A 22,235-nucleotide genomic window follows, 5' to 3' on the forward strand; every position below is an offset into this window, starting at 1 on the left:
GCTATGTTCAGTGAGTCCGGTTTTATCCCGGGCTTTTTCAGACCCAGGCCAGCTGGCCTTGGTGAGTTCCCGAAAGAACATCCCCATTGTCTCGGTGTGTGGGTGCACCCCTCGCGGTCCTGAGTTCCTTGCTCGTGCTCTCTCTCCTTCTCCTCCTGATTTGGACCTTGAGATTTATGTCCGGTGCTCCAATGTGAATCTCTGTCTCTGTCTCCTTTCATCGCTTGATGAAGGTTAATATTCAGGAGGATGCCTATTTGTTTTTCTTTGGGTTCTCCTTATTTAGTTTCTCTAGGATCACTAATTATAGGCTCAATGTCCTTTGTTTATGGCTAGAAACCAAATATGAGTGAGTACATCCCATGTTCCTCTTTTGGGGTCTGGCTTACCTCTCTCAGGATCTCAAGGTCCAAATCAGAAGCAAAAGGAGAGCGAGCACGAGCAAGGAACTCAGGACCGCAAGGGGTGCACCCACACACTGAGACAATGGGGATGTTCTTTCGGGAATTCACCAAGGCCAGCTGGCCTGGGTCTGAAAAAGCCTGGGATAAAACCGGACTCGCTGAACATAGCGGACAATGAGGACTACTGAAAACTCAAGAACAATGGCAATGGGTTTCTGATCCCACTGCACGTACTGGCTTTGTGGGAGCCTAGGCAGTTTGGATGCTCACCTTACTAGACCTGGAAGGAGGTGGGGGTTCCTTGGACTTCCCACAGGGCAGGGAACCCTGATTGCTCTTCGGGCTGGGGGGGGGGACTTAATTGGGGGAGGGGGAGGGAAATGGGAGGAGGTGGTGGGGAAGAGACAGAAATCTTTAATAAATAAATAAAAAAAGAAAAGAAAATTATTTTCAAGAAATAAATTTAAAGAAGTTATATATTGAACATTAAAAGACTTTAATGTCAAAGAAAAAATATATCATTATGTATAGCATCAGGAGATCAACACTGAAGGTTGATCTCTGACCTCACGTATGCACCCATGTGCATGATAAACTCATAAATATGATCAAATGCATGCATGCACATGCACACACACACACAAGGGTATTGTTAAAAAACAATTTAACAATTGTTAAAAACAAAGAAAAAACAATTTTATATAATAATTTCAAAGTATTTTCAATGAAATTACAAAGTCTACATAATGTCAAATTGCCTTATCTCTCTCTTCCTCTATTTTCAAGGCAATTATTTTTAACTAATATAACCTACTAAAGTCACTCTGCAATTACACCTTCATAAACAAGTACAAGTGACCAATGACATTTGATGGTAATGTATTCTATTCCATCCCAAGACTCTTTCATGTAGAGGGAATTGTTAAAGGGCAATGAAATAACCATAGCTAAACAAGTACAAAAGAGACAAGTGCTCATAAAGTCAACACACATAGAAGTCAACTTGATAACAATGTTTAATGAAATTTCCCTTTACTCAGAAAGCCCAAACCTTTGTGACATGGTCAGAGTTCTCTGTCTGTTGATTCAGGGCTGAAAAAAAATTAAAGGAGAGAGAACAGCATTCTTTCAAAGCTTTGCTTTCACAGTCTGTTGAAAACTAATCTCATGAATGACTTGCATAAACAGAAACTTTTAAAAAAATCTTGTTTTGCTAAAACATTCATCAAGGTACATTTTCATCTAAGGTTTCATAAAGCAGTCATTTCCAATTTATTTTTTGAACTAAATCATTAATGGAGTCTAAAAGGGATATATGTTAGAACTTGACCACTATTTTTTTACTTATTGAATTTGCACAGCTTAGCAAGACAGGAATATCTAGATACAGACTGATACTATACCATTTATTAATTTGATCTGGACATGCATTTGTAAAATTTTCAGAAATGAGACTGTATCTCATTAGCATTAAGTCTGATTACGCTTCACCCATGTCAGGTGACTCACAACTGTCTATAACTCTAGTTCCTTGAATATGGCACCTTCTAGCCTTGAGGCCTCATACCTATACCCACCCACACACATACATACATATATACATACATTACATACATACATACACAAAAATTAAAACAAATCTTTCAAAAATATCAGCAATAAAGACATTAATTTAAATCTACATGAAACTCAATGTTGTATTTAATACAAATGAAAGGAAATAATAATGCTCTCACTCAGAAAAACAGTTACATGAACCTAGATAACATACTATAATCCCTGAAAGCAACACATTTTGATTGGATTGTAAGCAAGCTAGGATGTCAGTTGTGTGGTCCTTCATCTGGGCAATAACTGAGCAAGCAGTCCAGGAAAAAAAATAAATTTGCATGAATAAGAGAGGAAGTGCAATGAGAAAAAGACATTTATGCATGGGTTATCTGTATGAACAATGAAAGGTCCTGACATAATATCCTGAGTACAAATCTAAGCTGTGATAATGAAAGGTGTGATCAAAGTAGTGAGTAACATAAGACAAGGTTATAGCAGCCTTTAACATATCACAGAGGTGGTTTCCAACTTGATACATGAGACAAAAGTTTAAGGATTCACTAGTGTCAGAAGAATATTATCACTGCTGCTGGTCAGGCTTCAATAGCATTGTTTCTCAAGGTATTGAAAGTCGCACCCACCCTTAGCTGAGAAGCTATTGATAGCTGATGGCTGGTTAAGGAGGGAGAGTCAGTTTTCATTAAGTGTGTGGCACATGGTGAGTCTTGCTCAGTATATGGGAAGCACAAACTGAACTCCTTTTTAAAATTAAAAATACAAAAGAATACATGAAGTTTGGAGGGGTTGTGGTGAGTATAGGAAGAGTTAGGGGAAGTGTAGAAGTTAAATATGTTCACAATATATAATATTCATTGTGGGACTCCAAATAAAGAAAATAAAAAGGTATCTTGATTGAGGGAGCCATTATGGGGCTAGCAAAGAAAGACCTGGCACTAGGGAAATTCCCAGGAATCCACAAAAATGACCTTAGCTGAGACCCTAAGCAATAGTAGAGAGGATACCTGAACTGTCCTTCCCTTTTAATCAGATTGATGACTAACTTATTTGTCATCATAGAACCTTCATCCAACAGCTGATGGAAACAGATGTAGAGATCCACAACGAAGCACTGGGCTGAGCTCCCAAAGTCCAGTCAAACAGCAGGAGGAGCCATAATACCAGCAAAGGGGTCAAGACCATGATGGGGATACCCACCTAAACAGCTTGCCTGCGCTAATAGGAGCTTACTGACTCCAGACTGACAGCAGGAAAACCAGAATAGGACCAAAATAGGCCTTCTAAATATGGGCGACAGTTGTATGGTTGGGGCACTCTGTAAGGCCACTGGCAGTGGGACCAGGATTTATCCCTACTGATTGAACTGGCTTTTGAGAGCTCATTCTCTTTGGATGAATACCTTGTTCAGGTGGGAAGGGTCTTGGTTTTGCCTCAAAATAATATGCTAGATTTTGTTGATTCTGATTGGAAGTCTTACCTTCTAGAGGAGTTGGTGGTTGGGGGAAGGTGAAGAAAGCAGGAGGAGGGGAGGGAGTGGGCACTGTGATTGATATGTAAAATGAGAAAAGATTGATTTTCAAATTAATTAATTAATTTAAAATATTGCATTAAAAAAAGAAAATAGAGTATAATTGTTCACACCTTTAACACAGAGGCAGATGGATCTCTGAGTTTGAGGACAGCCTGGTCTACATAGTTAGTTATAAAACAGCCAAGGCTTCATAGAAAGACACTGGTTCAAAAAGAATAAGAAAGAAAAGAAAGAAGGAAGGAAGGAAGGAAGGAAGGAAGGAAATAGCACCTAATATTCCAACACCACCACAACTATCAATTCTTCCAATTCCATATTCTTCCAATATGGAAGATCTGAGATTTTAATCTTATTTGCAAATTAATAAAATTGCTTAATATGTTTTGTACATGGTAGTAGAAACTGTGAAACTTCTGGATTAAGGAGAAGTGAGAGTTTGTTACTCATGGCAACATCTGTAGCCAAATTAAGGTCACTTTTGAGTCAGTCCCTGCTTTTTTCGTTTCCAGAACATGAAATGAAACAATTCAATGGCACATGAACATTCAGTAAGTTGAGTAAAAAGAGAAAAAAGCTTTGAGTATTGGGAACCCATATTATTTTCAAAAGACAGTGAGCATGGCTGCCTCTTTGACAAAAAGTTTAGCTGTTTTCATTAGACATGCTTCATATTTTCTTGGAGGAAGCTACTGAATCTATACACTAAGACTGTTCATTATACAAACTTCTTGAATAAATGTAGAGTGAAGGACAGTCAATCCCTCCACTTGTCACATGTTAAAACAGCATAAGAAATCCTAGGAGGTAGATACTCATATGGTCCTATGCCTCAGCATAGAACACATGTCAATTGATCGTGCTAGAAGACCTTATGACACTTACTTCTAAGTGTGTATCCCCTTAGAAGCTGACCACACCAATGGAAGTCCACACATCCAGATTTTTTAGCAGCACAAACTGATTTTGAGCAATTTTTGGTTGGTTGGTTGGATGGATGGTTAGTTGGTTGGTTAGTTATCTTTTTAAAACACAAAGTTGGATGAGTAGGAAAGGGGAATGGATCTGGGAAGAGTTGGGTAAGTTTGAGCACAATGCATATGAAATTCTCAAAGAACTGACTTTTTAAAAAAGAAATGCGAAGATCAAAATAAGTAAATAGAAAAACAGAGAAACAGAAAAAGAAGAAAAACAAAAAATAAAACTTCAAAAGGTAAAATTTGAAAGCCTACTGGTTTTTTTTAAATATTACTTTTTAATTATGTGTATGTCTTGGAGGAAGAGGTAAGTGCATGTAAATACATGTGCTCAAAGAGGCCAAAAGAGGGACTTAGATGTCCTGGAGCTGGAGTTACAGGCAATTGGGAGGTGCCATGGGTGCTAGGAATCACATTGCTAGAGCAGTACACACTCTTCCCCTCTGAGCCCTTTTCAGCACACCCCCTCCCCATTTCTCATTGACAGCTTCAAATTTTATTCTGTAAGCAGACTACTTGTTCCAGTACACGTTCATACCCAGAACACTTACATGTAAACTTAGCCTAATTTTTCCTGCTTTTTATAAAACAATGGCTCGGGGGGAGGGAAGATTCAACAAAGTTTTATTGGGGGATAAAAGAGTGCATGCCACTGCCAAACTTCCTTCAAGAACTGAGAAATGAGCTAGTTGGACTTCATATTCCAAAAAGGGCTCTAAAATTCTTGAGTAACATTCAATAACCTGAACAAAATACATCTTAAAAGTTTATGAACCATGTGTTGCAAATGATTTTATTTTTGTAAACAATAATGCAGACCTGAGATTGCATAAAAATCAAGAAAGATAGATCAAGTATTTTCTTTTGTTCTCTGTAATTTGCGTGTTATTTTTTAAAAATATTTATTTATTTATTATGTATACAATATTCTATATTATTATGTGTACAATATTCTGTCAGTGTGTATGCCTGCATACAGAAGACCAGAAGACCCCATTACAGATGGTTGTGAGCCACCATGTGGTTGCTGGGAATTGAACTCAGGACCTTTGGAAGAGCAGGCAATGCTCTTAACCTCTGAGCCATCTCTCCAGCCCCTTGCATGTTATTTTTAATCATCAGGAGAAGCAAATGTCATCACTTGAGGTTCATAGTTTTCTGACATTAGACAAGCACCTAGAGGCAGAAATCCTGCTTCTCAATCACTTCACCAAATTCAGATACACATTGTCTGGAGGGAGGAGAATCTCTGTAATGTTTAATAGCTTGTGCTCAATACTCTTCTGAATAAGGATAGTAAGGGTGATCCACCGCACTGAAAGAGAAGAAGAAACACATGTTTGTTCACAAGTCACACTTCTGATAGACAAAATGAAGATAGGCATGATTTGAGAAACCAGAAAATCTTCAGTGGACCCTATCTTGCTAAATGAAATGGAACACACCATTGACTGAGGTTGTGGATCAACTGATTTCATTATTTTTCTTGGAATTTTATTATTATTATTATGATGATGATGATGATGTGTGTGTGTGTGTGTGCCAAGACATTCCTATGGAGGTCAAAGGATAGCTTTGTAGAGTCAGTTTTCTCCTCTACCATCCAGGGATTGAACTTGGTTGTTGAATTTACATGATGTTTCTATATCCACTGAGTCATCTTGTTAGCCCCATTTCATGAATTCCTATATTTCAAGTTTGTAAGACTATGTAGCTAAAGAAATAGGCATGTGATAAGAAAATGAAAGTCAGGAATGGATATGTTTTGGAACAATAGCTGTATCTTGGAAAAGGACTGGCTCAGGGCAAATGCCAATGGACACAGAGAAGAGGAAGCTGAAAGAGAATTATGTTTTCCCTAGGACTTATTCCTATCATCTTTGAGAGTCCATCTTCCAAAACGATTATTTGAAGTACATGTTATACTGCTTTAGTATAAACAAAGTTAGACTAGACTTAATGCATTGCTGTAAGTTCATTTTTATTGAATTCTCTTTTATTTCTTTTGACTTTACTATACATTAATAAGAAACCATTTACATGTGCCTATTAGTATATCACGAGGCATGGGTAGTCTGCTCTCTGTGTCTAATGGGCAGGTGAACCCTGAAGACATTTATTTTAGCTCGCTGAAAAGCTGGCTCTGGAAACAGAGTACCCACTTCCCTTATTTAAGACCCAAAGTATTTTTGTCTCAAGGTATCCTCCAAGACCCCTTGTCTAGGGTTGGGATGCTCCCCACCCCCAGAAAGCCTCTGACTTAGAAGGAAGTAAGCAATTAAACAGTGCAAGAGTGAAAACATCGTGATTTTGAGAACAAAAGGTTTCCATAATATAAAACTGCCTTTGTGTCCTGAGTACATCAAGTGATAAGAATAGTCTGATTTCTTTTTTTTATCATTTCTCTCTCTCTCTTTGAACACTGAGCTATCCAGAATAAGGAAAACTACCCGGAAGACTGGTAAAAGCACTCTTGAGCAGCAGAGTCTAGCGTCTGTTGATTCTTAAATTTGACTTCAATTCTTCACCACCAGTCACTGGTAGATCTCTGTTTTCCCAGGTCTCTGCTGGATGTTGTAAGCACCCATTTTGATAATGTTGTCTCTGTCTTCTAGGCTTTGCTCTACTTAGAATCCTCACCCTAGGGACTCACTCTTCTCTGCTCAAGACTGTCTAGTAGGAACTATAGCTGGCTCTTTCAACTTCTCCAGTTGAATTTTGCTGGATGTTTGTAAGCATCCAGTTTAGTAACGCAACCTTTCTGCTGTCATGTGCTCTTTTACCTAGAAGCCTCACTGAGTAAACCCTGTGCTCTGCTCAGGCCCTCTCTATTGAGAACTCAGGCTGGTTGTTTTAAAGATGCTCTCTCAGTTAACTTCTGGATATTTTGAGTGCACAATTTAATTATGTTTGCAATGAATCTATCTATCTGTTGCTACTTATAATTTTACTATGATATATATATGTATATATATACATATATATATATATATGAAATAATATCATTCATGCAAAAAGCAAAAGCTTAGCTACATTGGTCATTGCCTGAACGCTATAGAACATCTTTATGATTCACCTCCATGTTACAAAAAGCAAACAACTATAATGCAGTCTAGAGGAGTTACTCACAATGACAGTTCCATATATGGTAAATTTCTATTGAGGCCATCAATCTCTTTCATGTCCTCTGGGGTCAATTCAAAGTTAAATACCTAGAAATACATAGTCATAGAAAATAAAATATAAATAAATAAATAAATAAATAAATAAGCTGTTGAAGTGTCCCTCTACCTGGAAATATAAGGGTGATAGCAACAAGGGAGACTTTAAGAGAAGAATTTTATTCACCATTGGCCTCCAGATGGCCCAGCTCTCAGAACTTTTGGCTGAATATGGCAGGGCCCTCCTTTCCCATTTCTTTCCTACTTTGATCCACTTCACAAAAGAAAGACTCATCAACCCCTAATCTTAAGAAAGGCAGGAAAAAGGAACTCCCAAATTAATTTTCAAATCTAGGTGAAATACTAGAATTAGTCTCACCAAAACTTGTTGAACTTTTCTTCCTTTGCCATCCTGGAATTTGATACATCTTTGAATAGTTCCCCCACCCCAGTCACAGAGCCTAATCTAACTCCTCTCAAAGACTTCATTGAGTTGAAGAAAAATCCTCCCCAGTTCAACCTATCACTTGATCATCTCATGTTCTCAAACATTATCTCTGTCTATTCTTCTTTGTCAAAAGAACCTTTCTGATATTATATAAATAATTTACATTTAATCATAATTATGTAAATTTAATATATCAATCTAATAATTCATCTATTAAAAGCATCTATGATGGTTAAAGTTAATAGTCAACTTGACAGACTCTAGAACCATCAGTGAGATGCATCATAGGGCATGCCTGTATAGGATCACCTTGGTTATGCTAATTGTTATGAGAAGACCCATCCTGATTGTGGGTAAGATCATTCCCTGAACAGGGGATCTTGGGCTGCACACAGCAGAGAAGAGCTGAGCATGCATTCAACTTTCTCTACATAGAGGGATGCAATGTGACCAGCTCCCTCCAGCTCCTGCCACTACAATTTCCCTGCAATGGTAGACTGTGCACTTGAAGTGTGATTCAGAATAAACCCTCTCTACCTAGAGTTGCTTTTGCCAGGATATTTTATCACAGCAATAGGAAAAGAAACCAAGACACTGTCCATCCATCTATCCACCAGGACCCCATCTTAAAAAGACATTCTTTAACTGATATGGCTGCCATGTGGCATGTAAAGGTGCTTGCTGACACTTTGATCCACCCCTGAGGTCCAGTGGTAGAAGGAGAGAAACAATTCCCACAAGTTATCCTCTGGCCACCCACTGTGTGCTGGTGAGTGTGTCCTCAAACACAAATACATACAGAAACTAAATATAGGGTAATTTTTTAACCTTATGGGATTCTAAAGAAAACAAATGAAAAACCACTGACTGACAGGAGAGACTAGCCATTGAGAAAGCATTTCTCACTATAATATGAGAAAGCAGTTAAGGAATAACTTCAATCATTGATTTCTTCATATGGTCAATCTATAAATTTATCCAGCTCCTTTTCTTCAGAGAGAAACGCCAACAATTAAAGGGAAATGGCCATGTATAACATCCCATACCTCAGAAAGCATGCCAGTATATAACTATATAATTGAAAGTTAATGGCCAGAACTATGGCAGTAAAGGGGAAAAAAGGCAAAAATGTACTAGTATAGTCTAGTGGTTCAATCAACCAGCAATCCTATTTGGATTTAATCTCAATCCAATTATTGTCCTTAATACAAACAAACATTTTTTTAAAGCAAAGAATATAAAGAGCAGAAATGAAGTATTTAAAGCTCTCTACCATCTGAATGGACTCCCACAACCAACTGAAGTAATGGCACTGAAATACACCTTGTTAAAAATTTGTGAAAGGTAAAGCCTTGAGTGGAGGAAACCCAGCACTTTACCAAATGCTTTCTCTGCAGCCCTTTCGAGCTGCTGTCTGTAGCACACGGGGGCACTGCATGGGAGCAAATAAATAGCAAGTGTTCTCATTTGAGAGAAACTGCCCCCCAGGTCTCATTCTGGAAAAATATCCCTGGGCCTTTACCTCAAAGTTCTCTTTGATTCTCTTCTCATTGAAGCTCTTGGCCAAAACCACCACACCCCTCTGTAGCTGGTAGCGCAGGGCAACCTGGCCCGGACTTCGGTTGTGTTTCTCGGCAATGGTCTTTAAGATAGGTTCCTCCAGAAGGTATGGGCTTTTATCACTGATCCTGAAAAATTACACACACATACTATCACAGAGATGACAAACCTGGAATGTACAGCCCCCCTAACCTATATTCTCAGACCATTAAAAGAAGTAAGTACAATATAGTGTGACTAAAACAGAATTTTGTGAGTATTCATAGAGATTTATTTTTATTGTAGCAATTGTAAACAATTATGTTGCCCTTTGATAGATCGGAAGACAAACACTATGTGGGAAAGGTATCCATGCAATAGAATATAACAGAAATACATATAGTCCCTTTTATCCTCAGGGGTCTTGCACATAGCTCTTATCTTAATTTAAAATTTGCATATTTCTAGAATTTTTCTTTTGATAATTTCAAGATACCATAAATTGATAATTAAAAGTTTAGAAAGGAAAGGAAGGAAGGAAGGAAGAAGAAAAAAGTTAGGAAAATTGCTATAAAATTTAGTGAACTACAGGTAATTGTGATGACACTGGCCACAAAAGCATAGACATGTAAATTCCAGATAGGCACGGGAGCAGAAGTCTGCAATCCTACACTTGGGAGACTGAAGCAGGAGGTCCCCATCCATGAGTTTGAAGACAGTTGCTCTACATAGCATGATTCTAATTCAATCCATTTTCCTCACCCATAAGCACAGAATTTCTATAGAATAGGCAAAACTTCTCTAGAGCAAATGAACAGTACAAAAACTATTAGTCCAAGAAGTGGTGAAAATGTCTGGAAGTAATAAGAAGTTAAACGACATATAAAAAGTTATTTATTATTATTATTGATTAACTTCTTTTTTGTTTCACTTAAGAAAATCAAGTTTTTACATTAAAGGCTACACTCTATTAAAAGCACGGGAAAGAGACAATGTCTTTGACAGTCATCAAAATGTTTTCTTTCTCATGCTCTGTCTTAGTTATGGTTTCTAATGCTATGATAAAGCATCATGACAAACACAGCCTGGGAAGAAGAGGGATTATCTCATCTTACACTTCCCCATCACAGTCTATCCTCAAAGTAGTTCACAGCAGGAGCTGAAGCAGAGGCCATGGAGAAAGGTGGCCTACTGCCTTGCTCAAATCGCCACAGTGGTCTGGACCCCCACACATTAATTATTAACAAAGGCAATACCTCACAGATTTGCAAATAGGCCAAACTTATTGAGCATTTTTTTAGTTATGATTTCCTCTTACCAGGTAAGTCTAGGCTTGTGTCAAGTTGACAAAAGAAAAAAAAAAGTCAACCATCACAGGCATAAACATATCTGCTGTTTCTGAATCTACAAGTAGAAATCAGAATTCACTGATAAACATATAAGACGTACTATTGTCTTAAACATACGGAATTTTTACCATATCAATGTACATACAACTATATGCGCATGACTTGAAATGCATATATCCATTGGAAAATCTCTTATGACACGTTAGGTACATTGGTTTTACATTCTATCCATTGTCAAAATTACGTGGCTAGGACACATGCAGTCTAATTTCTATAAACTGTGTCTTAAAATCCTTTTTACAACTATGCCTATTATGCCAGGCGGTGGTGGCGCATGCCTTTAATCCCAGCACTCGGTAGGCAGAGGCAGGTGGATCTCTGTGAGTTCGAGGCCAGCCTGATCTACAAGAGCTAGTTCCAGGACAGGAACCAAAAGCGACGGAGAAACCCTGTCTCGAAAAAAATCCAAAAAAAAAAAAAAAAAAAAAAAAAAAAACTATGCCTATTAGTAAAGCAACAGCAAAGAGCTTCAAGTTCAACCATGGTGCATAGAAACTGGGACATTGTTGAACTTGTTTCTTTGTGGTTGAATTTTTCCACAGAGTTAAAAGTTAATGTTGTCAACGTGGAATTACTGACATAAGGAAATAAAGTCCAAAAGTCTCATTACCAGTTTGGATCTCTGTGGGATCCCAGGGCACTGTAAGCAACTAGAACAATGTCTTTGGACTTGCAGAACTCCAGGAGTTTGCTCTGGTTGAGATATGGGTGACATTCTACCTGTATATTTCCAAAACAAAACGGTATTAGAATGTATGAGCCAACAAGGTTACTCAGGCTTTAAAAGTACTAAGGGGAGATCAAGTTCCATATTGACTTAAGTACAATATGCTTCAAATTGATCATTTTTTCTCTGAAATACATTCTTCTGTCCTTTTACTAGTATTTGAAGATTAAAATCTCCCATTTCCAAACTGTAGTCTCTGTCAATTTCTATAGAATGAAGCTATAGCCTGTTAGAGCAATGACTGAGTATACCTGTGGGTGAGAAGACTGTAAGCTGAAGATAAAACCTTTTGCCTTCTAGAGAGGGAAGAAGGGGCAGCCTTGTAGAAGGACCCAGTGTTCGGGGGAACAAAGGAGGGGAGAATGATAAACAAGAGTGGCTGCACTGGATGGGGAAATGTCATATCTTTTAGCCTTCAGGGACTCACATGACTTTGGTCTTCTGTTATCAAGCCTTTTGCTCTGATCCTCAATGTATAAGAAATTCAAAAGCACCCTTCCAAACTATCACAGTGATCAGTGAGTAGTTTCCCCTATCATGCGGGGAACTTTAACAGGATAAAATGCTTGATTTCTTTCATAAACAGATCAAAGGAGAAAGAGAGTGAGAGTGAGAACAGAGGACAGGGAGAAGGGAAATGGAGGAGTGAGGATGGATAGGGGATATGAATGCAAGAGAGCGATCCCCTGATTTCAAGAAAAACTTCACAGACATACCACCCAGTGGCATTGTATAGACTTTAGCCCTCCCTACTTTGAACTAATTTGCTCTTAAAAAAGAAAAGCACTATGTAACACTATGGTGACAAACGCTTAGCTATTTGGGGGGCTAAGGCAGGAAGATTAAAATTTCAAGGCCAACCTGATCATTCAGAGATTCTACCTCAAAATAATTTGTTAAATACCACAAGCAAAAACTCAGTGTTGGAGCATTTGCCTGCTGTGTGTGAGGCCTTTGGTTCAATCCCAAGTACCAAGGAAATAAACAGGCATGATCATACTTTAACACTCCAGATATTTAGTGATACCAATCATCGCTAAATATGTGGAGAGTTTAACAGTATTCTAGCATTGTTAATTCTTTAAACCATATATTTTTAAAATACAATCTAAAAATTGCATAATGCCTGCCTCAAAATACTTCAAATAGTATGTATATGACAAATTTGTAGAGAAGAGAAATTATTACTTGAGCGTGTTGATGGGTGCAGGTGAAGGAAGTTGTACTCAGACAATTCTCAGTGCATTTGTAGCTCTAAATTCTGCAAAGTTTAAAAGTCTTTGAAATTATTAAAAATTATTTTCCATCTAAATTTAGAAAAGAAACCACCACAAATTATCTAGAGTGTCACGAGAACAATACAGCAGCAAGACAACTTTGCTGTGCTTCATTTCAATCAGGTTTTTGTGTTTAAGGTTTTATATGTAACACATTGTGTTATTGAGCAGTGGTATTCCTTCTAAGAGTTGTGGTTTTAGTCAAACTGCCTTCCCCTGCCTTCTTCTTCCCACTCTAGTCAACCTGAGCTATAACTGATATTTTTTTGTCTCAGTGAAAATAGCTATAACCTAAACAGTTGGTTCAAAACAGAGATTTGGGAAGTATCGAGTAAGGAAGAAGTTTGTGAAGAACAGAAGATAAGGCACAGCCCAGGTGAACTAGAAAACTCACCTGATTGCAAACAGGCTTATATTTTAGCCCTGGTTTGTTCAGAATCAATTCCAGCACTTTGCGGTTGAAATTGGACACCCCGATGGACTTGGTTAAACCTAAGTCTTTACACTTCTCCAGTGCCTGGGGAGGAAGAAATTATGTAGTTAATCCTATTTGTAGTCTGCCCTTGGAGATTCTCCTTGAGTTTATTTGAATACCTACATAATAATTTCAGTTCCTCACATAATTTAAATTACTTATAGAATTTTGGTTACGATTTCAAATCAGTTTTGACACTTGAATACAGCCTTGTCTAAGGTACTCACCTGCAATGAATACACATTTGTCTGCTCATTCATTTACATGCAAATTGAGAGCAGCAAGTACATATAAGTCTCCCCTTACCTTCCCCACCCTCATCAGTGGCATCTGTTGTGATGCCAAGCTTAAAAATGGTTCTTCAATAAATGCCATCACAGTCAAAGACAAAAAATTCTAGAATCTTGTGCTAGTTAAAATGTATTGTTACATTTTTCTCTTTAATGTTGACAATCTGTATACAGGATAGGGTATATAGTGGCAGGTTTCATTCTCTTTCACAGCTTGCTCTGTGCTAAGGCAGATTACACTTCTCCAAAGGTGTGTTTATCTGTCCTGGAATAGTGTGTAACCTTTCTTTAGTCTCTTTCAGTTGATCCCCTTTATATGGCTTATATTCTTAAGTAGGATCTATGACACAAAGAAATGTCTACCTCAAATCATAGTTTAGTTAAAAAATAAACTTCATCGCTCTCAACTCTTATGCTAGAGATGTAATTACAGAAAGACAGAGAAGGGGCAGTGGTGATTCTTGTTGTGGTAGTTTATTCTTTCCTCATATATTATATCCCAACCATAGTTCCCCCTTTCGCTACTTCTTCCACTTCCTCTTCCTCATATCCTCTCTCCCCTACATAAACTCCTCCTTCTGCAGACGTAAGCAGGCCTCCCAGAGATATTAACTGAACAATAAGCTACAATAAGATTATTCATTACGATATGCTTTGGGTTTGTCAATTATTGAAGCAAAATCCATCTCTTCTAATTCTTTATTAATTGGTTCCTCTCTTGCCGCACAGTGCTTATTGTCTGCAGGGCATACCTCCCATGTATCACGGATGTCCACATTGTCAAAAATAATTTTTCCACTGGCATCCTTTGGCATAAGATCCCCTCCAGGCTAGAATGAAGAGAGAAAAGAAAAGTTAGCAAAACTTTCTCTAATAGTCAATTTCAAGTGGTTAATGAGCTTACTCATCCAACAGTCAGGAGACTGAGTTAGTCAGTGTGTGTGTGTGTGTGTGTGTGTGTGTGTGTGAGAGAGAGAGAGAGAGAGAGAGAGAGAGAGAGAGAGAGAGACAGACAGACAGACAGACAGACAGAGACAGACAGAAACAGACAGAGAGAGAGCGTGCACAATTCATATTTTCTTTAAACAGAGACTTTGGAGAAGAAAAACGGAAATTATCTAAAAGATTATACGAGAATATCTCTCCCCTTGATTGCCATCACTTTTCTCTCCTGGGGACCCCAATGAAGCTCTAAATCTCACCAACAATGATGGCTCTTCCCATTAAAATTTCCTTATCCCAGTGACAGAATACTGTAAAGGATAGAACTTTCACTATTAATCATGAACTTTTGCTCCTCTTTATGATGACTCAATTCTCAGTTAATGAGTCTTTCAGATGTGATCAGCAAATATGTACCATGATAAGAAAATGAAACCATTAGGCCCAAAGGAGCCCAAGCCCCATTGTCCAATACCCAAATTCAGATCTCTGTGTCCTAGAGTGAGAGACAGACATAGGCAAGAACATGCCCTGAGGAGATGGAGACTCCCCCTGGAGTCTCAGAAGTCTCCACAACCTGGGGCACTCTGATCGATAGAAGGCAGTGAAGTCCTTGAACTTGAACCCTCCTGAAGACTGGAGAATGAACACGTTAAGAAGTCTTGCCTGTGGGATCTCTCAGCTGTCGTATTTCACCATTCTGTTCATCTCAGATCAATGGATTTCTCTCAGCAAGAGGCTAGAAAAATCTCATTGTCCTGACATAATATAATAGTCTAGGGCATAAAAATCCAAAACTGACCTTCATAGCAATTGGTGAATGAATAATGCAGAGATCTACATAATCCAGCCTAAGTTTCTTCAGCGATTCTTCCAGACACTGACGAACCAACTCTGGTCTATGAAAAGTATTCCAAATCTACAGTTTCCAAACAAAAAACACATTGCTTACATATTGCAGTGAAATGATTGAGACTTGCTATGGTAATCTCAGTAAAGCTAAGAACATCAGTGGCTAAGTTTATATATATTAAAATTTTTCATACAATGTATTTTGATCATGATTTTCCCCACACCCAACTTTTCCCAGATCCTCTGCAGGATCTTACCCAATTTTGTGCTGTTCGTCATAGATCACATCCTTAACAGAATAGTAAGATTTACTTGAGTGATGACAATGTGAGGAGAATGAGCAAAATTTAGAAAATGACCAATTTAAATGTTTCACACCTAGAAGTTTTGGTCTCAAAAGAGCACAGAAATGGTTAGCTGGGGTGGGTCAAATAGAAAGAAGCAGCAGATAAATAGCAAAGCACTAAATCAGAGGGCTGACAAACATTTAATAGAAATTAACTGGAGAGTACCATTGAGGTAGTGAGATAAAATTTCCCAGTTAAAAGTCCATCCTGGGATGGAAATAGAAAACACTATCCTGAGTGAGATAACCCAGACCCAAAAAAGATGAATATGGTATGTACTCACTCATTTGTGGACTCTAGCCATAAACCAAGGACATTAAACCAATAGTTCACAAGCCCAGAGAAACCAAATAACAAGAAACCAAAAATTATATATATATATATATATATATATATATATATATATATATCCTCCTGGAAATTGGAAGCAAACAGATTGCTGGGCAAAAGTTGTGAACATGGGGGTGGGGCCAGAAGTGGGGGTGAAGTTGGGGGAAGGGGAGAGGGGGAGAGGGAAGGGAGAAGAGAAGGACTGGCAAGAGCTTGGGGGAGTGGGAGGGAGGAGATGGAGGATGGGCGAATATACGAGCAGGGAAGAAGATATCTACCTTAAGGGAACCATTTTAGGGTTGGCAAGAGACTTGGCTCTAGAGGGAATCCCAGGTGTCCATGGGGATGTCCCCAGCTAGGTCCTTGGGCAGCAGAGGAGAGGGTGCCTGAACTGTCCTTGCCCCATTATCACACTGATGATTATCTCGAATATCACCAAAGAATCTTCATCTGGTGACGGATGGAGATAGAGACAGAGACCCTCATCAGAGCAACGGTCTGAACTCCCAAGGTCCAGTTGAAAGGCAGAAGGAGGGAGAAGATGAGCAAGGAAGTCAGGGAAGGGAGGGGTTGGTCCACCCACTGAGACATTGTGCCTGTTCTAATGGGAGTTCATCATATCCAGCTGGACTGGGTCTGAATGAGCACGTGATCAAACCGGACTCTCTGATTGTGGCTGACAATGGGGAATTGAAAAGCCATTGATAAAGGCACTGGGACTTGTTTTTATGGCATGTTCTGGCTTTTTGGGACCCTAGTCTATATGGATGCACAGCTCCCTAGGCCTGGATGTAGGGGGGGAAGGCCTTGAACTACCCACAGGGCAGGGTTCCGTGCCCTCTCTCAAGCAGGGAGGGAGGAGGAAGGAGGGGGTGTGGGGGAGCAGGAGGGGATTGGGAGAAGGGAAGGATGTTGCGGGAGGTGCTTCCGCTCCTCCAGCCAATAGCCGCTGAGATACTTGCCCATTGGGGCATGGTCTCTCTCTTTTAAAATGCGGCCACTTCCCTCCTCTCTCTCTCTTTGCTTCCTGCTCTGCTTCCCCGACTAGACTCCTTCCTGATTGCACAGAGGGCTGTTGTCTGGGACGGTGATCTGTAAGTTTTTTCCCCTTTAAATAAATACCACCTTATTCATCATAATTCCAAACTGGTGTGGGATTGTTTGTGACTTATGCCTTCGCCTTCAGAAGGAAGTGTAAATATTCGAATGGAAAAAGAAAAAATCCACATCTTCTGCCACAACCCATGTAGCAGGAGGCAGAGTTTAAATCATTTCTCTAGGCTGTTTTGGGATTGGGCATCAGTGGGATTGCATTTATCTGAAACCAGAAGAAAGCACGGGGGCTGAGAGCCATCACAAGAGATCTCCTCTGTTTGCTAAGAGAACACCTATATCACGAAGCTTCTGTCTTTGGAAGACATATCAGTAACTGGGGATCAGAAACAACAGTTTAAAGGTCACTTTGAGATAACTTTATGATAGTTGTGCAGTTTGTGTTTCTGAACACATATAATCAGAGGTAGCTGGGTAACATTAGTCAAGATCGCATTTCCCTTGCTAAGTTTTCTGTGGTCTTTGATTAAAAGTTGACTATTTCTGAAAAAAAAAAGTCCATCCTGGGTAGAGTGATGTATCCCCCTGGGTAAGGTTTCCAAGTAACTGAACAGACAGCAGTAAAGTAGACAAAGGATTTACTGTTCTTAGCAAATCCAGGACCAATGCTAAGAGATTCCCATCTAAAAACAAGCTGTCACCAGTGTAAACATAGGTAGGAGACATCTGTAGAGATCTCAGCTCAGATGGAATCACACTGGAAGGCTTCCTTTCCACCTGAGGAAACATTACAAATACCATTCCATTCAGTGCAGATTTCATAAAAGGATTTTTCCTTTCGTGGACAATATTCTCAACCTTACTTGGGAATCTACTGAAGAATTAGTTACTCAGTGCCCAGAGAGGCCAGATTATCCAACAGAACTGCATCCTTACTTTATATCAAGACAATGTCTATATTCAGAGATACTGAATATCTGTATCCCACATTTACGATACTTCGGGGACAAAACAAGACTTTATTTTTTAATTTTTTCTTTACAGTTTTTTTTGTGTGTTTGTGTGTGTGAGAGAGAGAGAGAAGGAGAGAGAGAGAAGGAGAGAGAGAGAGACCATCAGTTCATGTATATAGGTACCACACATGTAGAAATAGGATATCAGGAATCATTTCTCTTCTACCATGTACTTACCAGGAATAAAAGGTTACCAGGCATGGCAGCCTGCATCTTTTTCTACTGAGTCATTCTGTTGGCCCTGTTCTCTATTTTTCTATAATGTGTCTTTGCAATAAAGCCATGATTCAATCTGAGACCAAGGGGGTGGTGTCTGCTTCCCCAGGAACATATCTGAGCTGGCAGTGGCTTCCAGCCATTCTGGCCACACGTGCTCACCTTGGTGGTGTAGAATAAATCCTCCCTCTTCACAGTTCCATCAGCAATCTTGTCTCTGAGGGCCTGTCCAACTTCTTCCTCATTTTGGTAGTAGTATGCAGCATCTATGTGACGGAAACCTACATCAATGGCTATTTTGGTGGCCTCATTAGCCTTGCTCTTGGGAACCTATGAAACAAGAATAGGAAAAGTCAGAGATGTGACCAACTCAGGAAAAAGTGATTTATTTCTCCATAGCATTTTCCTGAGTTGCTGCCAGCCCCATGGTTGATCTTGTTTAATGATGCAAACGTTGATAACAGTTTTGCAATCTATCTGGAAACAAGGACTAAGAAATAAAACTAAATCTCAACAAAATGAAATTAGTGATGTGGGATCATATGAAGCATATAAATGCATGTTTCATTCAATAAAAATCAGTTGGAAGGAACTAGCTAGCAGGAAAGGTGCATACTGCGAGAAAAATTCTAAGGTACTCAGTAGATAGGACAGGTGTACAAACACATAGATATGTGTGTGGTAACACCTAAAAAGTGGTTCCTATTACCCATAATTCTCTATTTCTACTCAAATAGGTTCTTTGCTCAAGATTCTTTTATTCCCTTTATTTTTCAGGTCCTTGCTTTTAGCATTTACTGAGTGCTGCCTTCTAGCCCAACACTATGTTAGGCTCTAGAATACTAGGTATTTTTCCCATGAACAAAAGGACTGGTTTCCCTTCTCTCAGGAGGTTTCCAGAAGTGTGAAAGACAGTCATAGCACAAGAAAGTATGAGAAGTGGATGGGGTAGCCCACGCCTACAATCCTAGCACTTGGGAGATGGAGAAGCAAGATCAGAAGCTCAAGGTCATTCTTCTCTACAAAGTGAATTCAACACCAGCCTGAAATGCATGAGATTTAGTTTTAAAAATAATCACTATCATCATCTTAACAGCTTTTTATCTTTGCTTCAAATATTTCCATTTTGTTGTGAAAGCCACACAGTTACCTCAAAGCCTCCATTACCTGTAACTAGAGTTAGACACTTTCAGTTCACTCAAATGATCTGTTGAATGGCTGCATAATGTGTTTACTAAGAAGTGTGATCTCATCCCCATTGAGATCTTGCAATTATATCTTGCAAGTCTTCAGTACTAACTTCTGAATGGAATGATTGTGGATTCTCAGAGACATTTTTAAAAAGTTTGACTTGCATTCTAAGTGTTTATATTTATGCCCATAGATTAGTGCATCTCTCGGTCTTCATCAACGAAGTTTCCTTTTGCCATAAAAAATAACTAATACCAGGACCCACAACTATTTGTGTCCAGAAAACAGGTGTTCATGGAGAGCTCACCGATAATTGGGACTTCTATAGCTCACCCTTTCTTCAAGAGGCATATGGAACTTCATGGAAGAGGAGGAAGAAAGAGTGTAAGAACCAGAGATCATGAAACTAGAAACTGCTGTATAACAGTGTCTTCTGGATGGAACTGCTTGCATTCATGAGTCCACAGCAACTGTTATCAATCCAGTCTATACTGCAGCACAGACTGAGGGTGGAGTCTACACTGCAGCATGGACAGAGGGTGGAGTCTACACTGCAGCACGGACAGAGGATGGGTTGACAAGGACTCACCCTCCAGCTAACCTGCTACTGACAGTTGATGGCTTCTGGGAAACTGAAAACCCGTTTACTTCAGGCATGTGGCGGCAAGTAGACTGGCCATGTTCTAGTGAATGGCCTCATATTCAAGTGCATATAGTCAATATTAATTTACTTATTTGGTTATTGAAAGAAGAGAGAGAAAAGAAGAAATGAAGTGGGGAAAGAGAATTGAGAGTCTGAGAGGAGTTGGAGGTGTGGAATGAGTGGTGCATGTGAACAAAATACATTGCATACCTGTATGAAATTTTATAAACCTGTTCAAATAGTTGAAATTCTCTAACAAATACAGCTTCTTCCAAAAAAACTCAAAGAAAAACTGCAATCCAATGTTCCCACCGCTAGCCATTTTCTCCCATATGCATTGCCCATAGGAATTTCTAACCAAGAGTAGAATGCAGGAGAAGCATTAGGTGATAATTAGTAAGAATACTTCCATCAAGGATTCATTACACTCATATATGTAAGTAAATATATAGCAAGCATTGGGATTTGTCAGGAAACAATGTTAATAACAATAATGATAGATAATCCGCCTACGAAATCCTTAACCTCCACATCTCCACACCTAACATCTTGGCATCCCACCAAGTACCAATATGCATCCCCAAGCATGAAAAGAAGTAAATGTAGACAGTGAAAGGGAAGTCCAGGTGAATCATCCACCAGCTGCAGGTCTCCTGCCTTCTGAACACACTTCCAGAATACTTAATAGCTAATGCTTTAGTTCCCGAGAGGCCCACTTACTCCATCTGAAGCAAACGTGCCAAATCCAAGCACTGGCATCAAGTTTCCATCATTCAGCTTCACTGAACGACTATGTTTGAGATCCATGATGTCCACAACCTAACAAGTCTGAGCCTGGTCTTTTCTTCCTGAGTAACCTGAGCTGAGTAAAAGGCAAGGCTCCAGCACTATTTATTTCTGTCAAGATGGGTGTGGCCAGGATTGCAAAGGCTCTAAAAGAAAGCTGGAGTCCATTGAGTCCAATTGATTTCTTATAATCCCTCTATGACTTTTTTTTACAGGAAACACACCCAGAAAGTTTATCTATTAGAAGACATTGGATTTTCAGCTCATAAACAGCAAAGCTAGCCGTGACAATCTGCCGCTGATAATTACACCAGACTTACTCATAAGATGTAAAACTATCATCAAGGTATTCATTTCAAAACATGAATTCTGCTAAAGGGCTTAATAATTTCCTTGCCCTCTATTTGTTTTATAAATCATATAAAAATACTTTATAAAATTTATCGAACAGAGCATGTTATCTGAGCCTAAGCACCCAGACAACAAAATTCCTTGGGAATATTCACCTTTAATTTAGTTATCTAAGTATCTTTTCCTTGTGTTAAGATTTTTATTCAAAATTCACATTCTCTCTATTTTGCTTCTTTAATAATTTCTATTCAAGAAAAACTAGATTAATGTCACACATCAATCTCTGTAATGTTGCCTTTGTTTAAATACTTGTCTAGTTCCAGAATAGCCTGTTCCCCTTCAACTCAGTCACTACCAACCTTATGAATTCTGCTTATTAAGCGCAGCATACATGCTTGAGTCTCAGGTTCTTCTTGACTCCTACAGCCTCATTAGATAAGATTCATCGTGCTTTCCTGTGACACCTTACATTGTTCTAATATCTATTAATGCAGCTCAATAAGCGTGTTGGTCAATTACACTCTAAATTAATTCAGAGAGTCAGTTAGAATCAGAAAACCCTAAGTAGCACTTTGTTCACTATCACAGATATGTCACACTTCCTCCTGTTGAAATACTACACCTGGTATTCCACTAGCACTATAACTTATCTTGTTAAATAATAGTCCATTCCTACCTCTTGGCAGGATCAAAATTTTGCCTGTTTT

At 38.9% G+C, this 22,235-nt stretch overlaps 1 protein-coding gene across 1 annotated transcript; it reads right to left on the minus strand.

Moving 5' to 3' along the window:
- Positions 1-5,480: 5,480 nt before the first annotated feature.
- Positions 5,481-21,235, minus strand: LOC121432668 (aldo-keto reductase family 1 member C15-like). Its single transcript, XM_041630787.1, has 9 exons — positions 21,112-21,235; positions 18,720-18,887; positions 15,549-15,665; positions 14,557-14,634; positions 13,434-13,556; positions 11,646-11,755; positions 9,610-9,775; positions 7,608-7,690; positions 5,481-5,793 (listed from the first exon to the last, which is right to left on the minus strand). The coding sequence occupies exons 1-9, from the start codon at positions 21,196-21,198 to the stop codon at positions 5,751-5,753; spliced, it is 975 nt and encodes a 324-aa protein (XP_041486721.1). The 5' UTR covers positions 21,199-21,235; the 3' UTR covers positions 5,481-5,750.
- Positions 21,236-22,235: the final 1,000 nt, after the last annotated feature.

Source organism: Microtus oregoni, unplaced genomic scaffold (assembly GCF_018167655.1).
Source record: "Microtus oregoni isolate MIOR12 unplaced genomic scaffold, Mior012 000035F_ref0000213, whole genome shotgun sequence".
Lineage (NCBI taxonomy): Eukaryota > Metazoa > Chordata > Mammalia > Rodentia > Cricetidae > Microtus > Microtus oregoni.

Coding starts and splice junctions, on each gene's coding strand:
- LOC121432668 (XM_041630787.1), bottom strand. CDS start 21,198: ATGGATCTCAAACATAGTCGTTCAGTGAAGCTGAATGATGGAAACTTG. Junction 14,635..15,548: donor ATTCACCAATTGCTATGAAG/GTCAGTTTTGGA, acceptor TCTTCATTCTAG/CCTGGAGGGGATCTTATGCC. Junction 9,776..11,645: donor TCCCACAGAGATCCAAACTG/GTAATGAGACTT, acceptor GTAATTTTTCAG/GATCAGTGATAAAAGCCCAT.